Source organism: Anguilla anguilla, chromosome 3 (assembly GCF_013347855.1).
Source record: "Anguilla anguilla isolate fAngAng1 chromosome 3, fAngAng1.pri, whole genome shotgun sequence".
Taxonomy (NCBI): Eukaryota; Metazoa; Chordata; class Actinopteri; order Anguilliformes; family Anguillidae; genus Anguilla; species Anguilla anguilla.
The window spans coordinates 37,144,980-37,172,695 of NC_049203.1; the positions used below are offsets into that span (position 1 = coordinate 37,144,980).

The 27,716-nt window shown below is 41.2% G+C and overlaps 1 protein-coding gene across 8 annotated transcripts in view; it reads left to right on the forward strand.

The window, feature by feature from the left end:
• pkp4 (plakophilin 4) overlaps positions 1 to 27,716 on the forward strand; it is a 117,238-nt gene that overhangs the window by 47,601 nt on the left and 41,921 nt on the right. For all 8 annotated transcript variants that reach the window (XM_035411545.1, XM_035411542.1, XM_035411543.1 and 5 more), the window contains 5 exons: positions 9,745 to 9,857; positions 15,133 to 15,167; positions 24,818 to 24,943; positions 25,982 to 26,166; positions 27,218 to 27,713. In XM_035411545.1, coding sequence (XP_035267436.1) covers positions 9,745 to 9,857; positions 15,133 to 15,167; positions 24,818 to 24,943; positions 25,982 to 26,166; positions 27,218 to 27,713 — 955 coding nt within the window. The remainder of the gene's footprint in view (positions 1 to 9,744; positions 9,858 to 15,132; positions 15,168 to 24,817; positions 24,944 to 25,981; positions 26,167 to 27,217; positions 27,714 to 27,716) is intronic.

The following is a 27,716-nucleotide window of genomic DNA, read 5'->3' on the forward strand; positions in this document are numbered from 1 at the left end:
CCGAGAGCCACTGAGGCTTTATTGATACGACAACCTTGAGAGGCATATCGGCTATGGTAAACTGAGGGTGTTGGGTGTTTGGAGACTGCTACTGGACCATGATCTTTGTTTTTTGGGTGTTTACCTGTAGGCTCAGTGAGTGATAGACAACAGACACGATGTCCAGTGCTTTTTATGGGGCAGAGGGGGAGTGAACTGGGAGGGCACAGTCGTCTGCATACTGCAGCTTGTGGATGATATTGATGTCACACTTGGTGAGAGCTTGCAGCTGACAGGTTGAACAAGCTGCCGTCGAGACTGAACTGTAGCTGAATGCCATCATCGGGAAAGAGAGATTTGTGGCTGAGCATTGTGACTGCAGCAAGAAAAGAAATGGCTGTAATTCCTACGTGGCTCACCTGTTATGAATGTAAATACCTGCAAATGAATTCTGATAGTCTGCACTTCATATTCATTGTTTCATTTAAAATCCTATGCACTTCAGTACAGAGCCAATCTCTGTCTAAATGCTGAATATGCACTGTATATTATGCACATATAGAATGGAACAGTGATGCAGTGGATAGTGTTGATCACAGCTCCATGATCAAGTGTTACTTTTTAAATGATTTAAATAAAAGTACTCCATCTTAAATAGGTATTTCACTGTCAAATCTTAGTAGCTGTCTTTCTGAAGGGCTGACAGCTTTTTGACTTGTCTAAACTCTCTCAGAGGAGACTCATGGACCAGGAGACAAGGTGGCATCTGTGCATGGCTTCCTCTAGCAGATGGCGTCTAATTCTGTTGTTCATCCTTTTATCAAATTCCGTCACTCTCAAGTTGCTTTGTCCTATGGATTTTAAGTGAATTGGCAGTGCATTTCAGCATATTGTAATGTAGCAGTACTACAGAGGGTACAGACAGTTTTCATATCAAGCCTCATTCCTACCATGGATTTCCTTTCAGATCTCACTATGTTTTAAGAACAAGGCTCTTCTGTCTGTTTTGTGTAAAAATTGTTCTCAGCAATTAGAAGAACCTGCACCACATGCTGCTGGAATATTCTGTCACCGAGTTGATAAATGACAAGTTTTTTCATATCACTGTGACCCCACAAAACACGTTTTTGGTCATAACTCAAATACACACTTGTCCTCCTCTCCGCCACTGCCTCCACACTGTCCAGTTCCAACCTGATCACCTAGCTGGCCTTCCTTAACAGCTTGTTGAGACTGCTGACCTCCAAGCCTTGATACCACCACCCAGCACATCACCACGAAAAACAGAGCGCTGGCTACTGGTTGGCGGAGGCATACAACCGCGAGGCGGTATTTCTAGTTTTTTAAATAAAAGGGACACGTGTTGGAAATAATGACAGCTGTTTCTTTTGTCAATTCATCCCACTATTTCAGAGAAAAGTCATTTTCCTCATGATCGACACTTGTAACGAGAATGTGCTCTATTCTGACTTAACTTTTACCCATGTGTTTTACAAGCTCAGTTTTATCCAGTCAGTGGATGTTACTTATCAACCCCCACCAGATGGGAGTCGTTTTTCTTGTGTATAAGGATGTCATCTTATATATTTTTTCACATGTCAACCATGAAATCAACTACTACATTTTTGTTTTTGTTTTTCAGTGCATCTTGGGTTATCCACCAACATGAATTACTGTCTGAATTGCTCATTAATGCACATCCAAAATTAATTAATCTAAGGTAAACTTCTGCATTTTAAAGTCATTTATAGGGGATGGGGCTAAGTCTCCGGTATATAAAAAAAAAAAACCTTCCAAAGTAATATTTTAAAATTGTATCCATCAAACATTAATAGCATTGTAATGAGAATTCTCTTTCTTGGGATTTTTTGATATTTCAGTTTTAGTGTAAGTTTTCAATTGGCCCAGTTTTTTGCGATGAAGAATATTTTAGATGTTTAGATAACTTTCTGACAACCTGCTGGCTTTACATTAAACTTCAAATAACTGCAAAACAGCTTGTGCAACAGCACTGTGCCTCCAGAGGTTTTACTTGTGTATATTACCAGATTTGTTCTTCAGAAATGTATGTCTAATATTATTTTCCATACAGGAAGTGAATCCTGAAACGTTGTTATCACGAGTGCTTAAGTACCCTAAAAAGTGCTAAATACCACATGGAAGGAAAGGGACTCGCACCCGCAAAATAAAAAGGGGAGCATCCCCCAAAAGACAAAAGTTGCTGAGATGTTATGAGAAAATACAAATAGTTTTTATTGTACAGACATTGTGCTGAAGTACACAAGGGCAAAGTGATGATAATACTGCTTTTTATCACTTTGGGGGTGTTACCCTTTATATTTAGCGGTGTGCTAGTCTCATTCCTCCCGTGTTGTTCTGCGGTGCATACAAGTCGCTGTGCTCAAGGAAGGACATACCAGCTGATATGTAATTGAGAATAAACACTATAAAAATAATCTGCTTGTTTATACAGCCTCTTGAAATCTACTGTTGCTGTTCAAGTCGCTTTGGAGTTTCACGAAGGGTATTTTTTTTTACTTTATACCAAGAACCCCCAAATGCCCTTTACCTGTCATTGTAAAACAGCAAGTCTATTGCTATAAATATCTAAAATATCCTTCACTGATCATAAAAACTGTCTGGGCCAATCAATAAGAAATACTAAAACTGAACTAATAAAAAAAACCACAGGAAGTTAACCATTCTTTTAATATAGTCTTAATATATAAAGTACTGGTTCCTTTAATTTTACATCTTTTTTTGATCTAATTCTGAAAAGTCAATAAAAAAATAACCATAGTAAAAACATCATCTTTTGAAGGTGGCTTACTGTCCTATGATGTTGGTAAATGTGTGTTGCTGTTTGTAAGAAGCAGCTGCTATAGCTGCAATCAACTGAAAAGCTTCATGCCACTGTGAAGTAAAATGGCTGCAAAATGTGACCAATTGTTTGCACTCTGGACCCACAACATGCAAAGATGCACTCCAAATGTAATTATGAGATCATTTATTAATGGGATTATTATGTTGACAGTACATCTGTTATTGGAATATGTTGATGACAGCATTCACATGGCGTATAATGGGAACAGTATACAAACAGTAAATGGCCTATGGCGATAATACATATGGCAGATGAGGTATATGTCGACCGTACACAGACCATGGCATATTGCACCAGGAAAATCGGCAAAAAGCAACTTGCCCCAAGCTAACATTAGACAAGTTGAACTTGACGCTGTTTGATAATGTGGAATAAATATTTGGCACCTTTGCTTTTTTTGTAAACACATTGAAGCTTGCCAAGCTAACTAGCTTTTTCATTTTTGTTTAGGCCTACGCGTTTGTTTCACTCCAACCACAGAACTCCAGCGTTTTAGTAGTACCTAAGAAAATAGAAAATATTGGAAAGACACAAAATGTCCAACTTGCTGAACAACTTTAAATCTACAGTTGGGGAAAACTTTTACATTTATAATGCTCTTTAACAGTAACTTAATTGTCTAACGTTTAGACTTCATGATTTGCATGATATAGAATAAATAAATTTTACAAATAACATAGATAACACATTAAAAAAAAGACATTTAAAATGAACATGTCAACTTGAATATCGTCACGTCTGAACTGAATTGAATGGGAGCTAAACTGAACTGAAGCAGAGCCAAATCAAATTGTGTCAAATTGAAGCTGACTCCAATTGAATTGTTGCATTTGTAAGTGTATCTGTCTCAAGATGTGTATTGAATCTTCTGAGGGGGACAGATTCACACCCCTAATAAATATCACTAATATCTGAGCATTGCCTGTACACAATGTAAAATCAAAGAAAAGCTGTGCCGATCTCCTGGCAATATCCATACCGATGAAGGTGTTTCACGCAGTTGAATCTGTGAAGGTGTAGGCACCTGCTACACTGCACTAGAGTAATCTCCTTGATGATGTCATATTTGCATATACTTGGGATATTTATATCTCTGCTATAATGAGAGCCATGATTAGTGTGTTAGCGTTTAGGGGCTAACAGGAAGTCCTCAAGCGGTGCCTCCTGCTTCCCGCATCTCTAAGCAGTTCAGCAGCTCACCCAGTTTTCCATTTAATCCATTAGTAAAGCCAATTGTCAACCGATGACTGATGTTATACCTTTCCACAATAGAAGCGTTTTAAGGCCACCTTGCGTTTAGATTTGGTCGGCAAGTTTAATCCTGTTGTACCATTCCTCCTCTGCTGTCTCGTAACAGCTGCCAGTCAGATGCAAACGGCTCTGGGTCCGTCCCACGAGTGGCTGTGCTGTGGGAGTTTGAGTGCGGGCTTGCCTGGCCTTGTGATGGTGTGCAAATGTGGAGGTGGAGCTCTGCCAAACGGACACAGCAGGAGGACTGGCGTTCAGGCCAAGTGCACGGTTTATGGAATTGAGGTTCAAGTGTGTCAACCGTTTTATTTTTACTGGTCGCTGAACAGGGGCGTGCGCCCTGTTTCGATGGTCAGTGTCAGGAGTCAGGGAGTATGCGGTAGCCCCAGGATGAGTCGTGATGTGAACCCAGCTAATGAGTTGGCCCTATCAGATCGTGTGGCTGGGACAGTCTGGCTGGTTATTCTTCCCCTGTGTCATCCTTCCACCAAAAGGATTCTGGGATGCCATGAAAGGACTGAAATGCCTCTTGCTCTGAATGAAGTGTCACCCAATTTGATGGTAATTACCGCTGCAGTTTTCCTGATGAGATTGGTCATTAGTCTTAATAAATGCTCGCTCTTTCCCCACTTGACAGATGCATCCAATTCCACTAAATTACCTCAGTCTTATTTACATTTAGTCATTTACCAGTCTTATCCAGAGCAGTATATGTACATAGGGGTACATATAAGAGTTGATCTGTATAGAATGTCTAAAAATATAGTTCATTGAATGAGTGAAGCTAAATATGCTGTCACATATTTGATGTGGGAAAGGGTCTTGGCCTGCCTTAAATTCTCTTCTTAATGAATGTACATAATGTCAGATGAATGGTGAGTGGTACTGAAAGCTATTGACTTGGGGAAATTGTTCTGAAGGTCACATTGCCCAGAGACTTTGGGCACCATGGCAATGTTGACATGTTGTCAAAATACTGACAATTTATATATGACATTTTAGCCTAATCAAAAAATGTGACATCTCTTGGAAAAATAGTAATAATAATAATTTTTTTCCATTGAGCTTGGTTGCCAAGCACCAAATGCTATGCTAACAAGTGTGTGCTGGTCTTGAGAGCATGTCTCTGTTTGACGTAAAGGTGAATGCTATGGCCTTGAAGCCACTTGTCTCCTACTTAGTTAAAATGCATTTGTTCCCCTGATATAAAGACTTATTGCATTGGAAGCACTGTAATACAATGTAGAATATGGTAGAGCTGGTATCTCTATGCTTTAGACCTTATTCACAATATGCGATAGTTCTGCACAACAGAAACGTGTAAACTCAATTATTTTTATAATCGCTCTTGACATGGATGGATTAAAAATAAAGTTAGGCTAAGGCATTCGTGTAATTAATTATAATTGTTTGCTATCTTGGCGAAGTTCCTGCTTTGTAGCAATCTAGTTAGCTAGAAAATGTGCAGTACAATGGATCTGGGCAGACTCCTACTGTAGGTGATAGAAGACCCTCTGCAGGTGTTGTTATCTTTTGGTTTGACTGAGCAATCCTTATCCTGTCATTTGCTAAAGAACATACTGTAACGAGCATCATACTTTTCAGAGATTCTGTCGAGTCAACCACTTCACAAGCAAAATAATCATATTAGAATTTTATCTGAAGTCTTTTTACAGTTTTATGAAGTTTCTTTGAAGTCCAATTTACAGTGCAGTCACTTTGTCCATGATTTTAGCCATAGAGACTAACAAAAGGTGCATTTCCCATGGTAAAGAGACGCTATTCGTTATTTTCATACAATTATTTTCATCCATCAAAATGTCAGATGCATTTCAAATGCCAAGTGAGTAAGGTTCGTCTTCATACGTTTTAATGAGGAACATGAACTTTTGTATCCTGGTGGCCTTTTAGTTGGCAGGTAAATCCATCTTGAAAGGGCATAGAATATTCCATTTTTGAGAATATTACGTAAACCGCATCCTTAACAAGTACTGCGAACAAATTATTAAGCTTGATCATGGTATCCTTAATAAGGTATGTGTTTTTTGAGTGACCATATTTGTCATGGCTGGCTGGGGCTTGGTATAAAGGTATTTGGTAAAAAAAAAGAAAAAAGAGTAGGCATGTGGTCCATGTTTCATAACAATGTTATGGGAGAGTGATATTATGTTTGATAGTTGTAACAGGTGTGGCTTTACATGGGCCTAAAACAGCAGGCTTGTACATGCATACAGATTATTAACGGAAGCACCCCACTCTTCATACATATCAGCATCGGCCCAATTTGAGTAGCCAAGAGTTCCTGAGGAAAAATAAGAGGGAGACAAAAAGAGCAAAACGGGTGCAAAACAAAAGGCTGAAATCTTGTCCTCCTTTTTCGCTTTTTTCCTTTTTGGCCTCGTGCGGGTGGGAACTCACTAGTGCGTTAAATAGGTACCTGTAAAAGGAAAAAAAACACATTCAAAATAAGTTGTTTGTGTGTTTTTTTCTGTATTTTGTCAGTACCGTGCTGCTCGAATGAAATTTTCTTACCTACTGTCACTGCGGGAAGGTAAAAGACTGACCATTCCGACTTCTAAATTCCTAAAAAAAACAGTTTAGTGTATGAACAAACAAATAGCCTAGTGTTATGTGCATAAACACCTTCCCACCCCTGTCCTTTTTTATGGAATCCAATAGGTCACCTGAAGTAAGGGAAACACTGTTTTCACAGGCTGGTTATAAGGTCATGAAAAGGCTGACAGAGGGAAAATGCGTTCATGGTCGCTGCTGGAATTGCAGATTCTGTGCGGAACAGGCTGGGCAGTTTTAGCCACAGGCTGTCGCCTGCTGATCATTACAAGGGCCACAGCACTTTCCCGACTAAAGGTGGAGAAGTTTGAGCCAGAAGCTGCTGCGTTGGTGTAGACTTCAGTTAGGAAGTTTTTACATTTTACCGAGCCAGATGGTTGGGTGCAGAGCAGTTTGTTTTTGTGGTCAGAGGGGTGGGTGAAAAGGGGCTGCTTTTCTTGGAAAGTGCTATAAGTGCCTCTATTTTCTGTCATTTGCTAACAAATAAAAATAGACTCCAGCATTAACAGCTTGAACTTTTTTTCCCACACATCAAAAAACTGTCTGAATTTAAAGTTTTTCTAATTTGAGTTTACAAGGGGGATTTCATCCCTGCTATGTTTGAAAACATTTAATTACTTTTGAATTTTGAAATGTTTCTTTAATTAGCAGGGCAGTTGGATTGTTTGCAGAAAGGCACTTCAATGAACAAACAAAATTTAAGTTTAGTTGTTTTGCCATTTTGAAGTGGGGTGAAGAACGAAGGAAAAAATCCCAATTTGCTCATGATTTTAGACTTTGTGAAAGTGCAGAGTTCTGACTAATAACATTAAAGCAGTAATAAATGTTTATCTGAACGCCGACATCTACAGTGCATATCCAGATGTATAAGAAGCTTTTTACGCTGCGACCAATCAGAGCAAAAGGGGGTTGGAGGTTATCTGTAACTCTACTCCACACTCATCTCCTCGGAGACTTAAATCCCGAGGGGCCAGGTCCACTGTACGTAGATTTGTTTCGCGGGCGAGTTAAGCTCCGCGCTTCCACAATCCCGCTTAGCGGATGGGAAATGATGTTTTGGCTCCCCGGCTGCTGTTGTGCACAAGGCACCTCTGCGTCTGCGTAATACCGGCCGCCTCCTCCTCCAGCTCCTGCCGAGCACATCGTTTGCTGCTGGCGCTAATGGCCTGGCTTTGTTTTCTTTGATGCCAATGTCTGATTACCAAAGCAATCAGCCGCCGCCGTCATAAAGTCCTGCTTTTCATTGCTGTTTAATACAGCGATGTGCTAAGTCTTCCTCTTTATCATTTTTTTCCCCCCAGTAATTGAACTTGAAAATTCTAATCCTGGTTTGCTGTCATTTCATATTTTGATAACCTAGCACATTATAACACACAATCTGTGCTTTTTTTTCTATATGTCTTTGTTTCATATTCATAATAAAAAGGATTTATGTAATGATAGGAAGTCTGCTTCTATGCTTGTTAGTGAACAGGTTTTCAAAACGATGCTAAACGGCTATCAGCACATTCAATTTATTGTAAACACTCTTGTGTTATAGACATGTAAAGTCCACAGCTGTCATATGGGCATTTTTTCATTTTTACTGCAGTGTTTGACTGTTGCGGGGGTGTTGCTGTGCTGAAAATCTGATGTTGCTGAAGGTCTGCTGGGTTATTGTGTGTGCTGATGGGCTGTGTAGTTTAAGGCTTTGGTGCTGGAGAATGCATACTGTGCTGAATGGCCCAGTAAACCAAATGTTCTGGAAGCTTTTTAGGGTCGGTGGTGGAATCATTTCAAGCCATAGGAAACTGGAAGCTCCACAGAAAAGTTTAACTTAACCAAAAAAAAATACGTTGCCTCGACTGTCATCATTTTTTCATTGAGGATAGATGTTTTTTTCCCCCCTTCTTCTCTGTTTTTTCTTTGAACAAATATAAAACGGGTTAGGTCAACTGAGAATAAGCCGAATTTGTGACATGAAGTAAAATAAACACCTTGTTTCTGAAGCAGAAAACTAGTTCAGCGGGACTGGAGCGCGATGCGCTGTGGCTTTAAGGCAGCGGGTGACCCACAGGATGGACGTGTGCTGACCACTGTTGGGTGAGCTCGCAGGCAGAAGAGGAATGAAAAGATGAAACGGAGAATGCTGCTTTTTTAAGGGCTCCAATCTCCGCTCCCTCTTCCCAGAATGTCAAGGAGAGACGGCCTGAGTGTTATGACTTCCTGTGGAACTGGTGGAGCTAAACATCTCCAGAACAGGCACTCCATTTACCTGTCTCTGCAGTAGGCTTTACTCTTGGGAAGCAGAGGAGGGGGGGGGGGGGTTAGCAACCAGGAGACCTGTTACTATCCCAACAGCAGCACCTTAAGGAGCTGAGAAGAGGGGTGGAGAGGTATGAGCAGACATGGCCTCCCTTCTTCAAACCGCGGGAGTTCTGAGAGGTCCTCGTGTGGCGTGAGCCCTGATTGGCTGGCAGCCACGCAAAGAGGCTCCTCACATCTCAGAATGTTTAGGGGCACTGAGTGTGCTAGCCACTGTGTCACGAACTGGCCCTGTGGAGTGCGTGTGTCTGTCTGTGTCTGTGCGCCTGTGTGTGTGTGTGTGTGTGTGTGTTTGTGCGTGTACATGTCTGTCTGTGTTTGTTTGTGTCTGTGCATGCCTGTGTGTGTGTGTGTGTGTGTGTGTGTGCATGTCTGTCTGTGTTTGTTTGTGTCTGTGTGTGCCTGTGTGTGTGTCTGTCTATATGTGTGTGTGTGCGCGTTTGTGTGTCTGTCTGTGTTTGTTTGTACGTTTGTGTGTGTGTTTGTGTGTGCGTCTGTGTTGTGTCTATGCATCGCTTTTTGCATCCAAAACAGTAAAGAACTAATAGGTTTACAGTGAAATAGTTGTGAAATTACATGGAGAGTGGCTGGTTGATTTGACGATGACAGAACGGCTTTGATATATTTTCGGAGCTCTAAAACCGCTGCTCTCATTATGCTCCCTTTGATCACCACGATCATCATTACCATTTTACACATCGTTATTTCCTGACACCCCCCCTTATCCTCCCCTTCCCCCCCTTTCTTTCTTTCCATAGGAGCTCCAGTTCGAGCGGCTGACTAGAGAGCTGGAGGTGGAGCGGCAGATTGTGGCCAGCCAGCTGGAACGATGTCGCCTGGGGTCGGAGTCGCCCGGCGCCGCCAGCGGCAGGTACGGGGACGCCTCGAACACCGCCGCACAAAGACGCCCTGGCCACCTGCGGCCCCGCGCCGCGCGCGTATAGCCACCTGGCCGCGTTCCTGTTGTGCCGTTCGGAGTAATGATGTAGCTGGAATAAAGGGACACGCTTCTTTAATGGGGTTAAAGGCAGTAGATGGCACGCCGGTAATGCGGCGCATTAAATTGGCTCGGCTGCGTAAATTGGTGTCTGCGGCTGTAATTTTCTAGTCAGGCGGGCGAGATGAAGATGGCGAAGGTGGCATTTTCTCCGCCGAGGAACAGATTGAATATTCAGATCCAATGCATCACTGCAATCCTTTCATTTAAAGGAAAGGAATTTTTTCCCCTCCACCTTTACTACAGATCACTCTTATTTCAAGTGCAGTGGTGAACAGGCACGGGGCGAATGCGTTTGTTTAAATGGCGGGATTTGACGCGACGTACGTACATTGAGGGGCGGTACCGTGGCCCCGCTCGTTTTTCAGACTCTTTACCGGCTGGCGCGGAAGCACCCCGCTCTTCACGCTCCACCGACTCCTCTTCATCACAAATCTGTCAGCCTACCGCCTCAGAGATGCATGTGGGCAGAATTCAGTGGAAATTGCCCGGCTTTCTCCCTGAGTTTAGGTTGGCCGCCCTCGTTTTCGTCCGTTTTAAACATCGCTTATCGCGCTGCTCTTGGAAGAAATATGGGATAATTGTGATGGCAGATTCAGAGCCTTAAATCATTTCTGAATTTTTAAACAGTTTGTGCCTGGTGTGAGAGAGTTTGCAGACCTATGAAGACTTTCTCAAATGTGTGTTTTAATAAAATCCTTACAAGTAATAAAAATACCTGAAGCCCTTTCTACAGCACTCGTTTGTGCCCTTTGATTATGTGTCATGAGTGGGGCCAGAATAAGTTTTGAACTTCTTTTGTAACCTGTAGTTATCTCCTCCCAACACTGAGGTCGCTATTTTAACTACTCAGACTTCTTTTATATAACCACCCCATTGTGGTGCATTCATTTAAATTCAATTTGCATTACATTACATTACATTACAGGCATAAGTAACAAGTACTTCTATCAAATGACAAAATATCACATTTTACTGTGATTGACAGTGAAATGACAGTGATTGTTCTCTGGTTTTTATTGTTCTTTAATGTGATTGAGCTGAGCGTGGGCTGTGTTGCAGCAAATTAGAACTAGGCCCTTTTGTCGTCTGCTGCATGTTCAACAACAGTCCGATTTTCTTTGTGCTTTCGTTGAATTTGTCTACACATAGTGCCGTTGTCCTCATCACTATCACTTAATTCCTTTGGGTCTGCCCTCGTTCACTATATAGAGCTGTTAAATGATATTCTGCCAGCGTGATTCTGTTTCTTTTTGTCATTTGTTCAGCCTCAGAACGTAAATCAAAAGTTATTTTTCCAATCTGTAAAATGGTAAAACATACATGTAAATACTGTGAAATAAAAGCTGGTTATCTGTACTTTTGTCTAATGTTCATCTTTTGATTTCAAATCCAAATGCCTTAAGTATAAAGCAAAAATAAGAAATTGCACTCTACCATACTTTTTGGGTACTGTATGCACAGTATTTTTAGAAAGTGCATTCATAATTATAACTGTCTGCTTTTGTGTTGTAGTGGTACTTCTTTGCTTGAGCACAACTGTCTCAACACAGCATGCGCCATAGGAAAAACTGGTTAAAATAAGTTCAACTAAAAGCACAATTAAATGTAATTTGAAGTAAATGACCATAATCACACACATACTGCAGATGTGAGTGCTTTTCGCATTACCTGAAGTGTATTTTCTTGTTTTAGACCATGAATGCACTAAGGCCCTGAAAAATGGCCTTTGTAAAACCCAGCAGGTTGTCAGACCAAAAATATATCCAATGCCACACACAAAACTGTCTCGGCCATTTGAAAACATGAAAAAAAACTGAAATAATACAAAAACTCCAGAAAGCAAACAGCCCCTTGTTTGCTGAAGTATATTTGGACCCATGAGGTTAATGAATAAAATATGGCAAAATGTAATCCACAGGAAGGATGGGAGCAGAAATTGAAGAGGCGGGAGATGTTTTGGCATGGTGTAGGGAGGGTGCGATGCTCAACTGTCACTTGACAGTTTAAGTTCTGCTGACCCTGCGCAGGTATAGGTGCAGGTGCAGGTGCAGTTTCTGCGAAACACCCCACAGGTTGTGACATGTCCTCTGTTTACACTGCCTTTGAAACCCTGGCCCTGCCTGAACATGTCCGGTAGTCTCTGCGTGGCATTAAACCCTGACAACTTTCCCATTAAGCTGAATTACTACATCAGCCCTAATTATGAGGGACCTGAATGTGGCTTTCATTCGGGAATTGATTTTTTCATTGACATTTTCTTAACCTAGACCAGGGATACTCAAACCTGGCCCACAATGCCGGCACTGCTGTTAGTTTTCATTCCTCCCCTCTAATGAGGACAGATTCAAACCTGGGACACCAGCTGAGTTAAATTGATCAATCAGTAATTAACCATGAGGTATAAAAGAGAGCTCGCTGTACTACTGACCTCGCGGGCCAGATTTGAGTATCCCCAACTTTGGCCTTGATTTACACGAGGACTGGTCTGTTAGCGACTCACTGTGATTTCCACACTCTGCTCTCCAGGGTCAAGTGCTTCTGTACTGCGCTTCAGCGCATTACTGTGGAGAACGTTACACAACTGGCTAAAAGCACAGAAAATAGTTTTGATAACAGCTAAATTTAGTCATTTCGTGATGAATGAGGGTTTCAAAATTGAAAGAGCTGACATTTAATCATGTTTCGGCGCAGCACGTTGGAATGAATTGAAATTTCGGTCTCATCTGCAGCACTGAAAGGTGAACTGTGGTGTACTTCAGCACACAGTACATTGCCACAGCGTCATCATTCTGTGTCCTACTCAGAAAAATGTAAATGTAGGTGTTGTAAGGGACAGCTGACCTGTTATTTTCTGAAAAACATAAGGTCAGGCATACCTCCAGAAATTTAGCAAAAGTACAAATGACCATTCTAAAGGCCCACACAGAACCACTGAAGACCAATACAAGTGGCCAATCAGAACACAGCACTACAATGCAGAGCAAGGGCAGTGCACTTTGGTCTTTTTCTGGTTATACTTGATTTTAGACCAAGTGCTTTTAGATTAATATTGTCATGGTAACTCAGCTACCCTTATTGGATGCTGGGAAATGTATAAATGGAAGAATTGGATTGAGTTCGCTGAGTTGCAGTGTGCTTGTTTTGGGAGATTGATACAGCCAACAGTTTATTTGTGTTGAGTATTTAAAAGTAAACTAGATAAGAAACCTTTTTAATGCTTATAGATTTTTTTTCTTTATTGGTTGCATGACCGCTACCTTTTTATTGCTTCCTTCAAACATTTGTGTTTGCACATTGCACAGATTTCTGCTAGTAAAGTACACAGCAGTCACTGTGACACAGCAGTCACCGTGACAATATGTTAAATTGCCCTCAGATGCTTTTTAGCATAATTAGCATATCATGTTTGTTGTTATGGATGCACACAGCAGGCTTATACCAAGTGTGGTGTCTTGTCAGTATGTTTCTATTGTCCTTGTATATCTACCTGTACCATCTTACTTTCAACCTTTGATGTGTTGTAGTCTGGTGAACAAATACATGCAGCCTCCTGCTATTTTGTGTATCCTTTTGATGTTTTTGCTTGAACGGCTCAGACAGGAACACTTATAAGCTACTTGACAGCAAAAGAGTGAGGACGTTACGCGACCTTTGTAACCACGAATCGGGAATCTTAAAAACTAAGCCGACTGTGACTCCTGTGGGATGGCGCTTAATTGGCCGTGGCGTTGCCCCAGGAGATGGTTTCAGGCAGCGGGGCATGGCGCGATAGCGGCCCCTCCTCTCGATCTGACGGCAGATGAGCCAGCTGGCGGGTCACGGAGTGAGAAACGGCCGCCGCTCGCACGCTTTAAAGGAGCGAGCGCCCAACGTGCGCCCTCGCAAATCCGACGGGCCGTCCTGAAGTGATTGCGACGGGGCGTTCCGAATCAGGGGAGAGAAGAAAAACGGAGACTACAAACCCAAAAAAAACGACCGAGGTCAGCGGCGGAGGTGGAGAAATTTGAAGCGCTCCATCTTTGGAGGATATAATGGAATCTGGATCCCTGTCTGATTGAAGCCTGTATTCTGGAGTGTGGCCCAGCTCATCAGTCCGGCTTCACATCTCTCCCGCTGCAGCAGTGCTAGGCTGGCGTCCAGACCCTCTCTCGCTATTGTTTCTCTTATGCGCGAGCGGTAGCCTCCCGCCCGCCCGCGTACATCCCGTCGGTTTGGGGGCCGACAGCTCTGACCTCACCATCCATCTCTCTCCTCCTTTATTCACTGTGCCCTGCATCACAGCAGGTTGAGCATTTATCAAATGAGCTGTGATGCATGCTAAATTTATGCCTGCTTTGTTATATGGGAGTTCTGTTGTGTCCAAAAGACAAGCTCCTCTCCCAGCGCTCAGTTCTGTAATATTTTGGAGCTTTTTGCGATCTGTGAGTTGTATTATTGGTGCCACATTGTCATGTTCGCACAAGATCGATAGGTTTTATGTTTTCTCTTTTTTCAGTTGGTACGGGCCTGAGGATGAATTGGTTTTCGTGACCTTTCCAATTGTTCTCAAAAAATGTATTTCTCGAGACCAAATTACACAAGCTGAGAGAACAGGCATTGGGGAGATTATAGAAAAACTCATTAATTTTTTTATTTTTTGCCACAAGATATGAAACCAGGCCTCATTAACATTCAGCAGCTCTTTGTTTTAAAAAGGGCTATATATTATACAAATATGATGAACACCTTCATTTGTTTTGATTGGTTTGCTTAAATTACAGTGTATGTAACCGTTTCTATATTTGGCATCAGTATAGAAAGATGCTTATCTATTATTCATGAACATTTCTCGCTACCACTGTTGGTGGAGACACTTGGACAGAAGGCTCATATTGTTTAATTTGCTGTATACAGTTCACTTGAATTTACATGGTAGTTTTTCTTTTTTTTTTTTTTACAAACAATTTTAGAACACATACTGTGGACATTTTCTATATAGTATTCTATACACCTACGTGTACACCTACACCTGTACGTGTTCTTATCGTTGAAATCTGAAATCTCTCCAGAACCAGTGTACCAGTTTTTTGCGTACAGGTTGAGCCCTGTTTGGTTTTACTCTCCTGCTGATGTCACCCTGCTAACCTCCCTTTTCCTGTTCCCACAGCTCGTCTGAGAAGTCCTACAACTGGAGATCTGCAGGTACAGTGTCTGCATGCTGCAGGATGCTACAGTGCTACACACTGCCATAGGACTGACACTGTGCTGTTCTGCATGGGTCCTTATCGCCAGTAGCAACAAATACAGTAGTGGAGATGACGATAATGTTAATAAAAGCAACAAAAACGATGAAAAACAATATAATGACAATAACAAGAATTGTAAAATCTAAAGGGTAGAGCCGGCAACAGATAATTGAGCTTCATGCAGCATGTCACTCGATCCCCGAGTGATTTCAGGTCTGGGGATTGAAATTATATATTCGCTGTGTGCACTAGTGCATAGCTAATAGTGTTATGAAACCAATAGGTATGTTCTATTTTTGTCCTGAAATATTTGTAATTATACAAAACAGGCACAAATGGACCTGCAGAATTTCTGTATTTTCAACATAGTTGTATTACTTTTCATGTATAATGGGGTAATCTTCACGGGGCTATACATATACTTATACAATGACCTGCTCCCCTGGGAGTGGAATTTACTAATGGATTTATATCTGTGTGCTTTCCATTAAAAGCACTTTGACAAAAATCTGTACATGACAGACTTAGCCTGTGACTTATTGATCTTCACACTTCACACATATACTGTAGGTATTTACATCTCTGGTTTTCTTTAACCATCTGTATTGCATCCATGATCTGCTACCGAAATGGTTGTCAAGTATTTTATAATGTGTCCAAAGAAAATATCCAGTCTTTCTGACACATTCAAATTTACTTTGCTGAAATCTTTTACAACTTGAAATGAGCATTATTTTCCTCAGTCTAATCTACTTGGTTTACTCCTTGGCCTTGTTAAGTTTGCATTAGCAGCTGGATTACATCTGTTATCACTGAATTCTCAGAAGATTGGGTAGAAATAAACAGTTTGATGATCAATAAATATCTCAGTAATAATTAATAGTAAATAAATTTTATTTACTTGTGCCCATTTACCAGTACCATTTTTGCATATTGTACTTTTAATTATGTTTGAGTAAATGCATAATTCATTATTAAAAACCATTCCTAAACTACATACAATACTTTCTGTGGGAAGATGTGGAGTCTTTGAAAAACCTTAAATGCTATATGAAGTTTAATTTAATACTGAGAAGCTTTTACTGAGGTCTAAAGCTGCGGGACACATCAAAAATTTATCTCAAAAATTAAAAATCGATTTATAGTTTCTCGCTTGAAGAACAGTTTGTGAAATTTGTTTTCATGTGACAAATATTATTACATTATAGTACAGAATCAAAGCAAAGTAATTTGAGCTGCCTGACACATGGAGGCATTTTCTCTATGGTTTATTACACCAGTGAGCGGAAATTGTGTGCCTTTGTGGAGAATGGAGTACTCTGAAAAGGGGACGATATGACAAGATAGCCATCCATTGCTTTCAAGGCCTGAGGCTACACTGCAAGATGAAAACTGCTTTTTAACCGCTAGTGCAGGATGTCCAGGATACAGTTTGCTAAGATGTACCTAAAAGAGTTCTGCAAAAGTCTTGTGGACAAATGAGACCAAGATTCACTTTTATCAGAGTGATGGCAAGAACAAAGTGTGGAGGGCAAAAGGAATTGCCCAAGATCCAAATCACCCCCTCCCCCCATTTTATCTGCTTAAGTTCAACCAAACTCATTGGACAGCGTTTCTTCCTACTGCATGACAGTGATCCCAGACATACTGCAAAAGCAACAAAGGAGTTTTTCAAAGCCAAAAACAGGAAAATTCTTGACTGGTTCAGTCATTCAGATCATTTTTACACGCTTCAGCACTCAGAAGTCGCATTCTGTGAGCTTGTGTGGTGTACTGCTTCAAGGCTGATCTATTGCTGCTCCTAGATGTTTTCACTTCACAATAACAGCATTTACAGTTGACCGGGGCAGCTCTAGCAGGGCAGACATTTTACAAACTGACTAGTTGGAAAGGTGGCATCCTATGCCAGTGCCACATTAAAAGTTTTTGTAATCTAAAATAGCTTTGTTCATATTCATTACATTACATTACATTTATTTAGCAGACATTTTTATCCAAAGCGACATACAAAAGTGCATGTCATGGTCATTGGAACAACTACAAAACACAGGTTCGATAAGGTACAATACTCATTTCGTACAGCTATTTCCATTCAATCTCCAATGGTATTTTAAATTCAATCTGATACATCTCTGCCAAGAACATTCCAAAGCAGCAAACCCAATGATCTGGGATCAGTTTCTGGGGGCTAGATAGTCCTGGTTGTCTGAGCAGCGATTAGTGTCCTTACAAGTCAATCAAGCAGCAGGGTGAATTTGACCGTACCCTTAGCTTTAAAATGAGCCCTGGTTTGTAGGTTTAAGCCAGGTTAAATTAACAGCCAGCTCTGCAGGGTGTTCAGTTCACTTGCTGCCAAGGCCATTTAAATTGTCAGATTAGAACTCCCAACTGTCCTTTTGAAAACAACATCCCTTTGTCGTATAATACCTCATTATCCTAATATTGGTGCCTATTCAAATAAAAATTTTCACAATGGCAAGTATGGCAAACTGGAAAATTTAATTTTCAATGTGAGAAGTAGTCTTTCTATAGAAAGTTTAAACACCCTTGTTGAATTTGACAGCTTTTGCTGTAGCTATATGTACATTTTTTTCTGATTGTGCCAAACACGTTTGCGATGAACCATGTACCATAATTTTGCCACTAGCAGATGTGGATTTTGTGAAATGGGTAGTTGAGCAAGTAAATTATAACGTTCTTTTTATCTATCTATTTATTTATCTATTTATCTATTTATTTATTTATTTATTTATTTATTTATTTATTTATTTATTTATTTATTTATTTATTTATTTATTTATTTATTTATTTATTTATTTATTTATTTATTTATTTATTTATTTATTTATTTATTTATTTATTATCTAGATGCGTGTACCTTTAATAATTCCTCACATATTTCATAGCTTTTGATCATTTAGTCATTCTGGTACTCTTGTACCCAAATACTGCCTTCATACATGCCTCTGCTGTGTGTTGCCACAAAGTTATTTGGCTTTATTTAAGAGTAGTGCAGACCAGATGAAAACTGCCTCTTTAAATGCTAGGGATGAGTGCATTAGGTTTGTTACTACTGGGCCATACCTGTCCAGCTGTAAACATGAGCTACTTCACAAGCTCCATCTTTCTCCAAGACTGCATGGTCCTCTGAATAACTAGCTACACTTTCAGCTCTTTGGCAGGATGAGTAGCAGGTGACTTTACTAGCCTGTCTCGTTTAGAAAAAGGAGCTTTTTTATTTGTGCCAATGCTTTCTGCCCTTCTTGCTGTTGTGAAGTAATGGGTTGTCTCTGTTACCGCCATTACCCGAGTGAATTTTACTGGACATTTTACAAACTGCTGTTGAGTGCATTTTAACACTTTCTATTCAAGCATTTTCAGTGTGCTTGAGCACCTTTCATTGTTTAAACACAAGTTTATATGGTAATCAAAGGAAAATAAAATGCTTTTTTCATTGTACTTGCCCCCTTCCTGGTATTTGTCACTCTGAATGGTTTCAGATGTTTTGACAAAATGTAATATTAGACAAAGGGCAACTGAGTGAACACAAAGCACATTTTTAAAATGATTATATAATTTATTTAACGAAGGGCGTTATCAAACACCCTTATCAATACCCCCTTAGTTACTCAATCAACCAATTAACCAAATCTAATTGATAATTAGATTCAGCTGATTGAGCACAGCTAGGCTTGATTGCAGCCAGCCCTGTTGAATCTAAATCTCACTCATATTGCCCCTTACCATCAGAGTGAAGTAGTCACCACAACGGTTCTACAAGCAACACTATGCCACAATCAAAGGAAATTCCAGAAGAGATGAGGAAAAAAAAGTTGTCCAAATATATCAACCTGGAAAGGGTTACAAAGCCATTTCTCACTGATCCACAGTGAGAGCCATTGGTTCCAAATGGAGGACACTTGAAACAGTGGTGAATCTTCCCAGGAGTGGCCGGCCTGCCAAAATTTCTCCAGGGGTGCAGGGGCAACTTATCTAGAAAGTTACAAATAAATCCTAGAAGAACATCCAAAGAACTGCAGGCCCCTCTAGCCTTAGCTAAGGTCACTGTTCATGACTCCACAATAAGAAAGAGACTGGGCAAAAATAGGATGTGAGTGTAGCAAAGTACTGTAGAAACAACTGCTAACCAAGGGAAACAGCAAAAAAGCACTTGGATGATCCCCAAGCCTTTTGGGATAATGTTCTATGGACAGATGAGTCAAAAGTGGAACCTTTTTGTTATGACACAGGTCCCATTATATCTGGCCTAAAGCAGATACAGTATTCTGCAGTAAGAACATCATACCGACAGTCAAGCATGTGGGAGTACTGTGATGGTTTGGGGATGCTTTGCTGCCTTTGGACCTGGACAACTTACCATTATGGAAGGCACCATGAATTCTGCTCTGTACCAGGAAATTCTTTAAGAGAATGTACACTCATTGGTCTGTAAGCTGAAGCGTAATTGGGTTATGCTGTATGGCAATCATCCAAAATACAAAAGCAAATCCACATCTGAATGACTGAAAAGAAACTAAATTAATGTTTTGGAATGGCCTAGTCAAAGTCCTCATTTGAACCCAATAGAGATGCTGTGGCAGGACCTGAAATGAGCAGTTCATGCACGAAAACCTACCAATTTGTCTGAATTAAAGCAATTCTGCGAAGAAGAGTGGGCTAAAATTCCTTCACAGCGATAAAAAAGATTGATATCAAGTTACAGGTTGCAGTTAGTGCTGTTAAAGGTGGTGCAACCAGTTATTAAATTTAAGGGTGTGATTACTTTTTTACATGGTTGATATGGGTGTTTCATAACTTTTCATTAAATTTAAAAATAATTTTTAATAAAAATGTGCTTTATGTTTACTCAGATAATATTATATTTCTGTAAAGATTTGAAACCATTCAGTGTGACAAATATGCAATAATAGAGGAAATCAGGAAGGGGACAAATACTTTTTCATTGCACTGTATTTGTTGATGTTTTGCCAAATACTCTTGTCTGGACAAGCATTAAAGCCCTATTGTTTGCTGGATTTAGTTTAGAAAATTTGACCAGAAGTTAACCAGAATAATTTCTTTATTTTGAATGTTCTAGAAATCCATTTAGTTGCAATTATTAGTGTGTATTTTTCACTTAATGTGACAGAAACTGAACTTAAAATGTGCGGAACTACCTTTAAAGTAGAACTATTTTTTCTCCAAGTATTTCACAGCCACTGCTATAGTTTTAAGTCAACGTATTTACCTTATGCTGAATTTAGAAAATGTTATTAAATTGGGTTTTTTAGATGAAATTATCCGTTAAGATCTCTGTCATTTTAATATTCGCATGTACACTGACCGGGCTTGTTTTCCTCTCATAAATCCAGCTGAAGGTAACCTAAAAAAAGAAAAGGTACTGTTTCCTGCTGTGTAGAGCCTCCACAGTCTCCTTTTTGACCCTTCAGAGCATCTGCAATGCAGTGCACTTCAGAAATTAGCTACAGGGTCACCGATGTCAGTGGATTTAATAGTGTCGACGTGATTTGCAAGCAGTTGTACCTCAAATGTCAATTGTGGTGAAAATGATGCCGCTTAACCTGCATCTCAAACTGTAATGCACCGTCATCCAAAACTGACCATGCCACAAGTAGCTGCTGCCGGCAGTCTCACAGGGCAGTGCATCATTTGCCATTAATAAAGCGGTAATTGTATTGTCATTTTGTCAAGAGTCAGATATGAATGCACAGTTGGCACTCAAGTGAACATATTTTAGTTATTTTTAAGACCGTTTTTATTTTTTTTCCATGACACTAATTCTCTCATGACGTTAGCTGTCTGGCTAAAATTAGCAGGTTTTCAAAAATATTGAAATAACTTGGGGCTGAACATATCCAATTCCCAGTTTGGAATATCCAACTATTAGCAACCGCAGCCGCGTTCATTTGCGAACCACTTCTGATTCAGGAGAGTGAAGACATTCATAGTTTTCCTCCAAAACATGTGGTGTCGCCAGGCTGCTTCATTCACACTGATGCCCATACAGAATTTATTGGAGTAAGACCCTTCATATGCGGCTTTGGCATGCGTTTCACGAGCACCTGTTTGAACAGTGGGGGTCGCGAGGGAGCAATGAAACGCAGTACCCCTAATTGACAGAACCTTACTCGTACTCTGGGCAATGAAATCAGCACTCGCATGGAGCTAGCGGTCGCATTTCTTTACCGAATGAGCCGCCCAGTAGCCCCTAAAATCAGCCTGTTTTTCGGGTGAATAAATGTCTGAGGGAGTGTCATAGATGAAGTGCGTGTCACAAATTGGTAATTTTCATAATTAAGCTTTCCCTTCAAAGGCCCTTGGTGGTTACCTGTCACCATCACAATTTGTCACGGCAGACATTCTGAAGGTTAGCTATCACAACATGCATGCTTGATGCATGCTTTGAATTGTGGAATAAAGTCCATTATGTGCATAGATTAAAAATGTACTTGTTCATCATTTTAAATGAACATACTAACTTGTGGATGCGGAATGTGAAAATATGTCCAAAAATCATTTAACGGTGAACAAAATACATTTACATAATATATAAATGGCAAAAACAAGTCTGCTAATTGTTGAAGCGTTCTTTGTTGAGTGTAGAATGTTGACATTAGGGTGAAGTAAAGGTTTGTGAACACCATAACAGTTGGCACTGCTATGTGTGGCTAGTTTCCATCGCATAATAAAGATTTTTCTTAAAACAGCAGAAGAAAACCAGAGTAATAACACATTTTTGAGAGAGTTGCCCCAGGTGTGGATAGTCTAACTGGGTTGAAATATCTGATAATTTACCCTGGGGTCGGTAAGGAAAGCAAGTTTGTTATAAATGGCTTTTTATTAAGCACTTTGTTCTACACTGTGCATTTTGGCTGCCGTTTACCTCCATATGGCGTATTCTGAGGCCCAGTGGAGCGAGTTTTTAGTATTTCTGGCAAGACTTATACCTCCCTCAGGAGGCCCACCTCTGACACGATGCTTATCAAGCCTCGTTTGCTTTTTAAAGCTCTTTTTATTTATTTTATTTTTTTAAATTTTATTATTATTTATTTTTTCTTTTGCTTTGTGTATTGCCCATGATTTTATCGAAGAGAACCTTGCATTCCTGGAGGAAAGAAGATATCCAGATTGTAAGATATATGTCGCTGCATTAACTTGCATTTGTCAGGGTCCATTGAAAATCTTTAAGCTTTTGAGGGGAGTCTATTTCTGAAGGAGAGCTGTAACAAAACAAAAACAGTTGTACATACATACGTACAATAAAACATGCCTGTGTATTTCAATGTGCTGTTTGATTCATTCATGTATGAACAGAGTCAGTTTGGCTGTACAGTCCAGCATACAGGCTATACTGCATTACATGTTACATTACATTCATTTGGCAGACGCTTTTATCCAAAGCGATGTACAAAAGTGCATTTTCATGATCGTAGACAACTGCTGAACACGGGTTCAGTAAGGTACAATTACTTATTTTGAACAGCTATTTCTAGCCGAGAACAATGAACACTATCCTGGTCTAACATCTGCAAAGCCAAACTAGGCAGAAGAATAAGCTACAGTATTAGGACAAATACAATTTACCAAGAAGTGCAGGGATGGGGCAACATGTAACATACTGTCCACATTTAACTCAGTCTGACCTTTGAATCCTTCTGTTTGGCTCTTTTCATGCTAAATAGCTTTCAGCTTCTCTGAAATAGGCAAAAAAAACAGTCTTTTTGGATATTTAAACTGACAGTTTGCAATGTGTTTGTTTTTGTCAGCACAACAGTTTTATTTCATTTTGATAGCAAAGCTGCTAATATTTCAGTGAGGTCATACTTCAGTGACAGTGTGTCACACCTACTCTTCACTATTGGAGTGTCACTATAAATTGTGAACAAACTTTACTAGCGCAGGTTATCAGAGAGTGAGTTGTAGAGGGGGAGGCGAATCTGTGTCACGAGTGGCATCAGTCCACTCGTAGCAACGCAGAGCCTTTTTATAAAAATAATGTTTCCAATAAATAAAGGGCTAAACATGAGAGTTATCTGCCAGCAGGTAAAGTCTGTGGAATGAATCCATGCACAAATCTGTAGTGTGACACGAAGGCAGCCTGTAAAACGTGAAGTGGGTGGCAAGCGTGATTCGAAAAATCCTGAAGCTCTTTTGTTCAAGAATGCGAGTCTGGCCACCTGAACATCTCCACCCTGTAATGTTCAGGACAGCACAGTCATTGTAATCAGCCGCGGATATAGCTGCAATTATACCATTTAAATGGCAGCGTTCATTTTGTTTTCAGGTTATTAGCTGTAATGCTAATTCTGGTTTGTTTCAGAATCTAAATGAGCAGCATGTCATAATGCATTTCAGCCCATTCAATGGCCTCCGTTTCTGTGGGATGACATCATTTGCAGTGTAAATGGGAATCGTTGAAGCCTCCTAGCTGTAGAATGGGCTAGCTAAGCCTTGTTAATTGTCATATGAGGTGACTAAACCCTCTCTGCTGTCAGACTGTGGGTGGTGATTTCATCATTTTAACGCAACTACTGCAGTGACCAATTTAGCATTTGTCTTCCATTCCATTATTGTTTATCAACGATTATATTTGTAATTTTTTATATTGTAATTTTTTTTTATAAGTGAGCTGAAATGAACCCAGAGAGACGCTTTTTTTTTTTTGAGAGAGAATGTTCAGGATCTGCGGGACACGGAGCTAAATTCAGGGCCAATGACTGTATTGACACGATTTATGGAGGAGCCTCAGTCCCGGCCAATATATACTGCTGGAGGCAGGCTTTTGGCAGCAGAACGCGTTGCTGGGACACAAGCCGTCAGGCTGTCAAATCTGATAGACCTCACTGTCAATGAATCTGTCCAAACGGCACAGCCGGAGAATCGGCGCGCTCCGCCCGCGAAATCCATCATTCTCCGAGAGATTAATCACTCTCCACGCGCCGGCCTACAATGACCGTATTGTCACACTTACATTTTAGATGAGACCGGATCATAATGCGTACACACTGTCACAGAGATTAATGGAAAAGTTTCTACTCAGTGTAGAAGTAGTTTGAACTGAGCAGCAACAATTAATACCCTGCAGTGAATCATAAAGGTGCATTACCGCTGTTTATTCTTGCAGTTCGATTGCAAAGCTTCTGAATTGTAAAAAAAAAAAAAAAAAGAAGTAAAAGTGCCAAACCTTTGGACGGATTTAAAAACTGTCAGTCGGGACTGAGTGAAAGTGACTTTTTGTGTTAAAATTAATGATTTGCCTCAGTGTTGTGGTGTTTTTGAACTGGAAATTCAGACCTGGGTCAAATATGTATTTGTTTTCAATTTAAATACTTTTCTACACTTTACTGATCTTGTCTGGTGTATTGGAACCAATGAAATGCTCTCAAAAAGTGCAAACCCTGCCTTCTGGTCATATTGGCAGGCTCAATTACACCAGGCAAGATCAATAGGGCACAGAAAAGTATTTGAATCCAAAAAAAACACATATTTGACCCAGGACTGCTGGCAATTCATAAAGTCCTTTCAGTAGCACACATGAACTCTTTAAAGTTTCTTAGGGAGTTTCTATTTATTTCTCCTGCTCAGATGCGTCCACTCCGGGTGAGAGCAAATCTCGGATGACGGACAACTCTCGGTCGCCCACCTACCGCGTGAGAAGCGAACAGGACCAAGTGGCTCTGTATTCCCCTGGCCACACCCCTCTCCATGAAAGTAAGCGTGTGATGATGCCTCTGTAATCTCAGCAGTTGTTCATTTTATGAGCTGGCTGATCCTCTTTCCAAAACCTGCTTTTATAAGGGCCTCCGAGCTAACAGCCTATTCAGAATAACTAGTTAAATGATGAGAACAGACCATTTAGCCCATCTAGCCCATCTGCGCTTGTAATTTTGCCTGGCCTTGAACACCCTGAGGGTCTTCGCTTGTACCCTAATTGACTATTTCTGGGACACTATTCCTTGTATTAATACTTCTGTGCAAAAACCACTCCTAATGTGCCAGAAAAATCCACCCTTCATTACCCTTCTCCTGATGAAAGAACCTAAAACCACTTACTCACTTTACTAATACCTTTTAAATGGGCAAAAACTCCCCCAGGTCTCCTTTTGCTTTGACTAAAGAGCTGAAGTGTCTTAAAAAAATTTTTTTGATTCCCCAAACCAGTCTTCTTGCCCTTTTTTTGTACTTTTTAAATAGATTTTATGTCCTGATAATTTTGTACCCATAATTGCTTCAAAAGTGCATTATATGGCATTGAAGGCCACTTTCTCCTCTGCATTTGTGTTTTAATTGTGAATTTATTTTTGTTGCAAGTTTGTTACAATGTGGGCATGTGCATGCATTCTTTCTGGATGTACTAAGCCCTTTACATTACAGTGTGTACTTTTCATTGTTTATTTTTTTACACACAATGTCTTTTTTTTTCACTTTCCCGCTGCCTCGTTTTCTCTAGGTGAACTGAGTGGCTTTCATGTTGCGGTGAAAAATGTCTTCGTTTTGGCTTGCGTGTATTTTATGTAGATAAATAATAATAAAATTGATTTATTATTACAACATGGCAACAAATCAAAACACGGAATACAGTAACCTAGTCCTTTAATATATAACCCCCTGTGATTTATGCTGAACATTATACAGAAATAATTATCAGTAATTTGGTAGTACCATCTGTTCTGGAGGTCACAAATCTGCATTTACTAGCTTTTGTTTTTCTATTTTTCTTCTTACACTCCTCCTTCCCTCCTTCCTCAGGGTCCTCGGGAAACTCCTCCCAGATGAACTCCTTCACGGACAACGGGTACCCGGACGCAGGCGGCTTCTACAGCAGCCAGAGCCTGGTGAAGACAGAGCTCCGGCTGCAGCACTCCTACCCCGGCATCGCCGCCACCGCCTCCCTCCTGCGGAGCTCCCGGGCCGAAGGGCAGACCTTGGTCAAGGTGCGGCGCCCCCCCGTGGAGAGGGAGGACGAGCGCCGGGTTAGGGTTAACGGAGGGCCGCGCGCTAAAAAAAATATCAATAAATCCGCCGTCTGCTGTTATTTAATTTTTGTCTTTTTTGGGCTTGACATTCATTTTGATTGTACTGAGCGAAGTCAATGAATTGTTAAGTAGTTTACCCTCGGGGGGAGTGTTATTTGGGCATGATGAGCGGCGGACGTCCCTATGCAGGCCGATTCATTAACACTCTGCACGTACGTCCAATCAAAGTCCGCGATTTTGGAAAGGTTCAGAGACAGTGGGACATAGGGTCACTGGCTGAGGTCTTAAAGAAAGTACTTCATTAAAAATGGTACCTTCTTTACTTTTGCCCTAATTGACAGTGATAAAATTTTGATTAAAAATTGTCAATTTTGTTCTGGTGAATATAGGGTTCTGTTGAAGGCAGCAACAAAATAAACGGTCAGATAGAGCCCTTTAGTTTTAACTCTGTAGCTAAGAGGACAAAAACAAAAACGGCTGTAAATCAAAATGTCCTCAGGATATCTGTTTTATATATCATGAATTCCCGAGTCTCAGAACCCAGATGGCCCGGTCTCGAGAGATCTCACGACACTCTCGCCTGTCTGTCTGGGAAGAGCACTTACTGCAGCAGCAGCGGAAATCAAACCAGACATGTGACGACTTCGACAGTGCTCTGATTTTCAAAGGCTGGTTTGCAGCAGTGCGACATATTTGACACACGACTCCTCTCGCTGTTAAATCACTCCGTGTTTAAATTGCTGGTCTAAATAGCCTCTTTCACCTTAGACCCGTCTTCACGGAGATGATGCGATGAAGTTGAGGTTATGAAATGAGGGTTACATCCCAAAAGCAGGCAGGGTTATTGCTTTGAACTGCACTGCTTTTCCATGTTTTAGCAGAAATGTGTAAGACTGACATGTAAGGCTATGACTTCCATAATGTTAAAAAATTGTAGAGTGAAGCCATTTTCTGGAGTTTTGAAACCTCTACATGGGGAGTGACCCAGCGGTGCCCTTCCCTCTCCCAGGCGAACTCTGGAGCGTCCGGCCGCGTGATGCGGCGGGTGAGCTCGGTGCCGTCGCGCACGCAGTCGCCGGGCTACGGCAGCGGCGGCGCGTCCCCGTCGCGCGGCTCCCTCCGCGCGTACGGCTCGCCGGTGGTCACCGAGCCCAAGCCGCTCTCCAGCATCTTCTCGGCCACCACCCTGCCGTCCTCCCAGCGGCCCGGCTCGCCCTACTCGGGCCCCAGGGCGGGCTCGCCCACCCCGCTCCGCCGCGTGGGCTCCGCCGGCTCCCGCTCCGGCAGCGCCGGCCGCGCCGGCTCCCCGCTCCCGTCGGGGGAGGGGCCTCAGCCCCAGCAGGCTCCGCCCCCGTCCTCGCCGGTGCGCTCCGGCATGACGGCCGTGCCGCAGCACTACGGCTCCACCCTGCCGCACTCGCTGCACCTGGAGATGGACCCCTACAGCCCGCAGGCCTACGACATCTACGAAAGGATGGTCCAGCCACGCCCAGACAGCCTCACAGGTG